An 8,350-nucleotide genomic window follows, 5' to 3' on the forward strand; every position below is an offset into this window, starting at 1 on the left:
ATTAGACCAATTAATAATAGACAACTACATTTCAACTAACGACAATTTACAAATGATTTATGGAATTATCTGTAAATGGCAAATGTTTAAGCTTTTATTAAATATTTTTAAAAAATATATATGTTTAATTTGAACTAGTATCCTTTGTTCCCCATGTCCCTGCTTCTCATTGTTTATCATAGCTACTGATCTGGCTCCCCTTTGTTATTGATTCATTTCACCTGTGTCTCTTGTTTCCTTTGTTGGTACCTTGTAAATATAATGCCTGTGTTTGAGTAATTTTGGTCGGTTCTCATTAATATATTGTTTGATTGGTGTTCACGCTGTGTGTTCCTGTGATCTGATCATTTTTGGATAGTTATAAGTCTATTAATTTATTCTGCTACGTCTTTGTGAGTGCTGGCCAGCAAAATGTGACAGAACTTTCTCAATTTTTATAATTAATGTGGGTGCTCTTCTTCATATTTCATTCACACAAGAATTCTACAGCAGCATTAGCTCATACACACACATTGTCAATACACACAAACACGCATGTGGGATTTCCACGCTTTTCTTTTCTGAGCAAATTACAACTGGTTCAAATTTCAGCTCTCAGCGGAACGTAATGTGAATTTTTGGAATTTTACAGAGCAGGTCTGTGGGGGAATGATTTAGAATAAAGGTATGTTCGGCTGGCATTTGGAGTTGATCCAGTGACACAATTGTTTGACACCTTTTTGTGTACTCATTTAGAATGAGCCAGCCTCCTTGCATGCTTCTCTTACTTAAACCAGAATGACTGTCAGATTACTTATGCATTTTCCCTTGCTGTCAAGGGGAACAGATCTCTAGGTTTACAGGTGTGCTCTGTCAAATTGTATCATGTTTCTACCAGACTTTTACTGGCCCTTAATGGGTTTTCTTATTTTGGCCGGTTTTGGGTCTGCCTGCGAATACTCACCAGGCATATGTGGGGCCTGGGCAGATGGGGATATACGGATAGGAGTGCTCAGTTCCTGCCATTCTAAAGTGCAGACACTACATGTGCGAGAACGTCCCGAAAAATACAACTGCACACAGTGAGTTTTTTTTTATATATATATATATATATATATATGTACAGACATTTGTGCTTGTGTGTGTTACCATGCAACCTAGAATACTCTGAGTATTGATTTTCCATCATTTAAATGTACATTTTATTTGTTGGAAAATGTTACTTGTTGGAATGTAGTAACTAAAAATCTGTAACCCAACAAGTACCTTTGCTGCAAGCTTATTTGTTAATAATGTTAATAATACTGTACAGTACACCAAATGCCACTTGATTTATGTAATTAACAATAATACTATGGTTTAAATTCAATAATAAGATATAATATAATGAATAATTATTGCTAATTTAATCATTAGTATTATTAAACTGGGATGAAACATGCAGATGGTTGCTCTGAGCACAACAAATATCAGATGGAGTCGTACTGTTTTTATCCACTTTTAACTTAAATACTTAGTATGTCCACCTTTTGCAGCAATTACAGCAGCACGTCTATCTAGCATAGTGTCAGTATTTTTCCTAAAAACTTCAACACTATGTTATCCCATGCCTTCTGCAACTCAAGCCAACGGCTTTCCTTTGAATGTACAATAGATCTGTCCAGTTTATTTTCCAACTCGCCCCAAATTTGCTCGATGGGGTTGAGGTCCAGACTTTGGGCCAGTCCATCATTTTCAATGTTCCAGCAGATTCTTTCCATCGCAGGTAGTTCCAGCAATAGTTCGCTTCATGGGTATTGTAATGGTCAATTCAACAAAACAACTGAAACCTCTTAAATATGCCACCACTCTGTATATACTGTATATACGTATATATACACATATTCCTTCACCTCCTCTGTACGCTTACATTGGGTGTATTTGTTTTTATATGTTAACCCGTAATGAATATTAATTATAATAATAAATTCTGACATTTACAAAAGTGTAAATAAAATGAACCTTAAATGTGTTATTGTCACAATTGTTACTGCTGTTCATCGTAGCAAACAGGCAATATACAACAGGCCTATTGACATTGCAACTAGGATATTTTAATGTAAAAGAACAGCTAGAATAAGCACATTTATATCAGCTTAACTGAGAACTAGTAAATTAGAGTCAAATCAAATCTGAAAATCAGTCAATATTAAGCCCTATTAATTGTTCGTGGAGTGATTGTTATAAACTGTACAAAACTAGGTTAAAGGGGTCATATGATGCTTTTTTAAAGATCATTATTTTGTGTATTTGGTGTAACAGAATATGTTGACATGCTTTAATGTTCAAAAAACACATTATTTTTTAAATATTGTACATTATTGTAAGTCCTCTATGCCCCGCCTCTCTCAAACGCTTCGTTTTCTACAAAGTCCCTCTTTCCGACAAGCGCAGTCTGCTCTGATTGGCCAGCTGACCCAGTGCATTGTGATTGGCCGAACACCGCAAGCTCTCGTCGGAAATGTAACGCAACCCCCCCCACCACCATAATCGCAAGATTCATCTTTCAAAATAAATGTAAAGACAGAGCCCAAAAGGGGAACAGAGTCGCGTGACAGACACAGTGATGAAGCTGGTATGTGTGCAGTACACAAGATATACAAAAAAATAGTAAGAATCTATTTCTTAGATTAGAAAGTTGAATATGCTATTGTTTTAATTTCTAATCAAGATTTCCCTCATTTTCTTTGTAGATTAAATCTCATTTCGCTTGTAAGGACTCTAGCTGTCGTGCATACTATTGAAACGATCAATAACTCCAGCTTCCTCCCCGGTGTGCGACTGGGCTACTACATCTGTGACACTTGCTCTGATGCATCAAAGGCCATTCAGAGCACCGAGCAGCTTCTCGCTGTGAATGGCACACTGCCTGTCCAATGTGAGTTGCTTGAAAGGCCTAATGTAAAAGCAATCATTGGAGCACGTTTCTCAGAAGACTCTCTGGCAGTGGCTCGGCTTCTGAGTCTATACATGGTCCCACAGGTTAGTAACGTTATGTTCATTTAGGGTGAATCTTTAGGTAATTTGATTCAGGGAGTCAAAATCGATTCTTGATGAATCTCAGTTTTGTAGCGACAGCTGCAAAAAAACATCAACAATAAATATGTCTTACCTTTTTTTCTCTCTCTCTCAAAACAGATAAGCACAACATCATCTGCACAAACACTTGGTGATAGGGTGCGATACCCAGCATTCCTGCGCACAATACCCAGTGATGTTCACCAAACCAAAGCTCTGGTTAATTTCATGAAATACTTTCACTGGGACTGGGTTGGCGTAGTCTATGGGGATGATGACTATGGGAAAAATGCCTTACAAAGTTTCTTAGCTGATTCAGAAGTTGCAGATATCTGTCATGCTTTCAAAGAAGTGTTGCCTCATTACCTAGCACACAATGAAATCGACAAAAGGATCCAAGAGGTGGCAGAAACAATCCGCTTATCCGAAGCTAAAGTTGTGGTCCTTATCTTAAAGGAAGAGCTGGTCTCTAAACTGTTTAAGGAGATGATTCGGCAGAACATCTCGCGTACTTGGATCGCAAGTGATGCTTGGTCAATGTCACGAAATATATCTCAAATGGAGGGAATCAACCAAGTAGGTGACATTTTTGGGTTCACTTTCATCACTGGTCCCAATCCCGGTTTTAAGGAGTTTTTGCAGCAGTTGACTCTTTCTCCGGGCTCTGTAAACCTCTTTCTTGAAGAGTATAAGCAGTTAGGGAAAGATGCTGGTTTTCTAACAGAAGCTGTTGACATCAGCATGACCTACGGCGAAAGATTAGCTGTATGGTCCATTGCTCATGCTTTGAAACATCTTCTAAACTGCAATGAAACTGATTGCCCTGGAGAACGGGATTTTCCACCATGGAAGGTAAGTAAACTGTTTACGTCCAATTTTGGAGATAGCTTTATACTAACATGCATAACACAGAAGCAAGTGATCTTGATATAATTTCTATATACATTATTGCAAAACTTGGAATTTTACTTTATATACATATTTTCTTTTGGAAAGCTCCTCAAGGAACTGAAAAAAATAAATTTTACTATGGAAAATCAAACGTTCTATTTTAATGCATCTGGAAATTTCATAAACGGATACGATCTAATAAACTGGCAACCACAAGAGGCAAGTGGTCAGAGACGCTTTGTTGTTGTTGGAAATTACAATCTGACAAAAGGAGAAGTTCACATTAAGGCACCCATAATATGGAGTAATCCAAGCAATACGGTGAGAATAACTATAGAACTCATCAGCTATATATTGAATCACATAAAATCATAAAAAGGTGCATACCCTCCTGAAAGGACCAGCACACATTTCCATGCTGATCCAAGCACAGTATGTTGATCACCAACAAAAGATACTTCAACCAGCATGGTTTTTTTGGGTTAACCAAAGGGTTTTCGGGGTATCTTGTTGGATAAGCCACCCAGTACATCAGCTTGAAAACATTATTCCTGGTCTTTTCAACAGGGTATTATTACATATTGCATATAAGGACTATGTATTAACCACGCTTCCATGCATGTTATTCTAGGTTCCTGTTTCCATGTGCTCTGCTATTTGCCCTCCTGGTACAGCTAAGAAACTCCTCAAAACATCATGCTGCCATAATTGCACACAATGTTTAGAGGGTACTTACTCCAATGGAACAAGTAAGTAATCAATTGTAAGAATATGGTATTGTTAAAAGGTGGAGTTTTTATCTTGTTTAATTTTTCACTAGAAATTAGAATTCGAGCCAGTAAATGCACAACTGATGTAAAAATGTACTGAAATGAATGATATTTTATGTTTCAACCACATATGTCAGTAGAGCCAAGAATTCAGTTGCGTAACTTGTTTAATGTTTTTTAAGGGAACATACTGTACATATTATGAGATATTTAAAACTTTTTTTGATTGAAATATACCTTCAAATCAATTTTGTCTTTCTTTTAGACTTACCGAATTGTCTTCCTTGTGAAAATGATACCTGGTCTTTGAAAGGATGGAATTCCTGTAAGCCAAAGGAAGAGGACTACTGGAAATGGGATGGGTCCCATGCTATAGTTCTACTTACATTTACTGCAATAGGTTATCTGTTGTTGTTGTTCACCCTTATCATCTTATTGGTCTTTTATGGAAAACCAGTCATGAAACAGGCAGGGGGAACCCTATGTTTTGTAATGATGGTAGGGTTAGCACTCAGCTATACTAGTGTCATATTGTTCATTGGCAAACCCAATGTTCACATTTGCAGGGGTCGACAGATCTTGTATGCCTTAGGGTTCTCTCTCACAGTTTCATGTATTTTGGTTAAAGCTCTACGCACCTTTGTATCCTTTCTTCCGCCATATCGCCAGGAGCAAGCTAAAAGGTTTTACAAGCCCCCTGTCATCATAACCTGTGGTACTCTCATTCAAGTCCTCATCTGCATCTTGTGGTTGATATTTGATTCTCCAGCTGTAGAGGCATTTCAATCTGACCAAAGCATGATAATTACCGTACAGTGCAATGAAGGTTCTGGAATTGGATTTGGCATCATGCTTTGCTATATTGCACTGCTAGCATTTGTCTGCTTTTTGATGGCCTTCAAAGGGAGAAAGGCACCTCAGGCTTTCAATGTGACTGGACACATCATCCTAAGCATGCTAATTTATCTTTTTGTGTGGGTCTGTTTCACCCCTGTATACATTGCTAAGGTCAATGAGCGCTATTCAATTCAAGCAGCTGCCATCTTGGTGTCATGTTATGGAGTTATTTTATGTCACTTTGCACCTAAATGGTACATGGCTCTCTGTAAGAAGAAAGAACAGCTTACTCGAGAGGCATATATTGCAAGAGCCAATAATCACATCGACTCAGTTGACGTGATCCCAGAGATAACACTGGAACCTGGTTTTATAATGGGGTCACAACATACCATTAACTCAGTTGATACTGGTTTGGGTTCAATTAATTTAGAATTCCCTTACCAGACATTACGGAAAAGAACTAGGAGCAAATCCATTTAATAAGTGTACACACATTAATGTTAAAAGGTTTATTTCATGACAAATCTAAATTTATTTAACATAACTTAAAAGAACTAGTGGATTACTGCTGACATTATTATTATTTTTGTAAATATTAATTAGTAAACTGGCAAGAAAAACAATATACCTGCAACTTCCTAGGATTGTAATATTAATGTTATTGCATTACTTATGTTGGTGAAGGTTAATAATGCATTCATAAGACATAAAAGCAAACATTATGAATTACATAACACTCACAACACAGCACTCTTGTTTGTGTTTTATTGCTTAATTATGAGCAACTTGTATGTAATATGTTAAATGTAATGTCTTTTTTGTTGCAATATAATCTGAGTAGCATTTGGACATGAATAAAGGTAAACTCTCCAATAAAAGACAATGCCCTTTCTTGACTACACATATGGCTTGAGGAGGTCGTCGTGAGATCCAGCGATTACATTAATACATTGTTGTGGTGCATAGCTTCAGCTGCCTGCACAGAACCTGTCAATCAGGCAAGAACAGGAAGGGGAAGGCAATCCCCTCTCTATCATTGATGTCAGAATGCCAGTCAGCAGCTATAGCTGAATATGGGTTCTTGTGTCACTGTGCTAATACAAAAGTATTAAGGGGAGAGAACAAAAGCATCAGATCCTAAAAGAGAATCAGAGCTCTGCAACTGTTATTACTATCACTTCATTTATTAAAGGGGTCATATGATGCGATTTCAATTTTTCCTTTCTCTTTGGAGTGTTACAAGCTCTTGGTGCATAAAGAAGATCTGTAAAGTTGCAAAGACTAAAGTCTCAAATCCAAAGAGATATTCTTTATAAAAGTTAAGAGTCAGCCACACCTACCCAAAATGGCTCGTTCTAACATGCCCCCACATATCTACATCACTATGTGGGAAGATTTGCATAACGCCGCCCAAATGTCCACGCAAAGAAAGAAGGCGTAACTTTTATTCTCGCTGTAGTATTGTTGCCACCGTCATGTCGTGAAGGCACTGTGTGATTTGTTGTGAATGCGAAACTACTTTGTTTGGATAACGATAGAAAGATAACGATATCTGCTCCGTCATGCCTGGAACTGATCTGTGCTGGTTGCTGAGGAATACTACAACTTTGCGCTGTGGCTCGCCGGATCGGCTTTCACCGTGGACGAAACGGAGTCCAGCCCGGGGTCGTCTCATGTGGTGGACGCTGTGTTTCTTTGTCAAGTCAAGTCAAGTCACCTTTATTTATATAGCGCTTTTAACAATACAGATTGTGTCAAAGCAACTGAACTGCATTAATTAGGAAAATAGTGTGTCAATAATGCAAAATGACAATAGTAAACACTCATTTTTCAGTTAAAGACAGTTCATCATTCAATTCAGTGATGTCATCATCCAGCTCAGTTCAGTTTAAATAGTATCTTTGCAATCAAGTCAACGATATCACTGGAAATGAAGTGTCCCCAACTAAGCAAGCCAGAGGTGACAGCGGCAAGGAACCAAAACTCCATCGGTGACAGAATGGAGAAAAAAACTTGGGAGAAACCAGGCTCAGTCGGGGGGCCAGTTCTCCTCTGACCAGACGAAACCAGCAGTTCAATTCCAGGCTGCAGCAATGTCACATTGTGCAGAGGACTCATCTGGTTCCTGTGGTCTTGTCCCGGTGGTCGTCTGAGACAAGGTCTTTACAGGGGATCTGTATCTGGGGCTCATCTAGTTGTCCTGGTCTCCTGGTCTACGCTGTCCTCGTTGTGAAAGCGAAACTACTTTGTTTGGCCTTCCAAAAATGGACACGACTAGAAATCAGTGGTTAAGTTGTATTTACAATATTGTTCCTGAACACTTCAAGCCAAATATTCAGATGTGGGCAGCACATTTTATGGAGGACCGTTTCCTGATCCTGGGAGAGTAGACTACAATGCTGGCTGTTCTGACTCAAAGATTAAGTATGTTTTTTATATTTAAAGAGTTTTTATATTTTATATATTGTTAAAACAGTCAACGTGACTACAGTGGTTCTACAATATTGTTATGAAGCGACAAGAATAATTTTTGTGTGCAAAAACAAAACAAAAATAATGACTTTATTCAACAACCTCTTCTCTTCTGTGTCATTCTCATACGTTGTTTACGTCCAGCGCTTCCAGGTTCTACGTCAGAACGTCGGCTCATTATTGGATGGCTCCGTCATCAACATCACACGCATGGGTCGCGCTGCTCACATGTGCAGCTTTGGCCAATAATGAGCCGGTGATCGGACGTAGAACACGGAAGCCTTCACTGTGCTTACTGCGTTAACCCGTGTAAGGATAATGACAGGGAAGAGAAGAGATTG

The 8,350-nt window shown here is 38.3% G+C and overlaps 1 protein-coding gene across 1 annotated transcript in view; it reads left to right on the top strand.

Moving 5' to 3' along the window:
- The first annotated feature begins 857 nt into the window (after positions 1-857).
- The window catches only part of LOC107592873 (G-protein coupled receptor family C group 6 member A-like), an 8,973-nt gene continuing 1,480 nt past the window's right edge, over positions 858-8,350 (top strand). The window contains exons 1-5 of the mRNA XM_016282451.1: positions 858-1,061; positions 2,712-3,000; positions 3,157-3,888; positions 4,033-4,153; positions 4,963-5,901. Coding sequence (XP_016137937.1) covers positions 865-1,061; positions 2,712-3,000; positions 3,157-3,888; positions 4,033-4,153; positions 4,963-5,901 — 2,278 coding nt within the window. The 5' untranslated portion in view covers positions 858-864. The remainder of the gene's footprint in view (positions 1,062-2,711; positions 3,001-3,156; positions 3,889-4,032; positions 4,154-4,962; positions 5,902-8,350) is intronic.

The sequence above is a fragment of the Sinocyclocheilus grahami genome, unplaced genomic scaffold (assembly GCF_001515645.1).
Source record: "Sinocyclocheilus grahami isolate Dianchi unplaced genomic scaffold, SAMN03320097.WGS_v1.1 scaffold160.1, whole genome shotgun sequence".
In the NCBI taxonomy this organism is placed as follows: domain Eukaryota; kingdom Metazoa; phylum Chordata; class Actinopteri; order Cypriniformes; family Cyprinidae; genus Sinocyclocheilus; species Sinocyclocheilus grahami.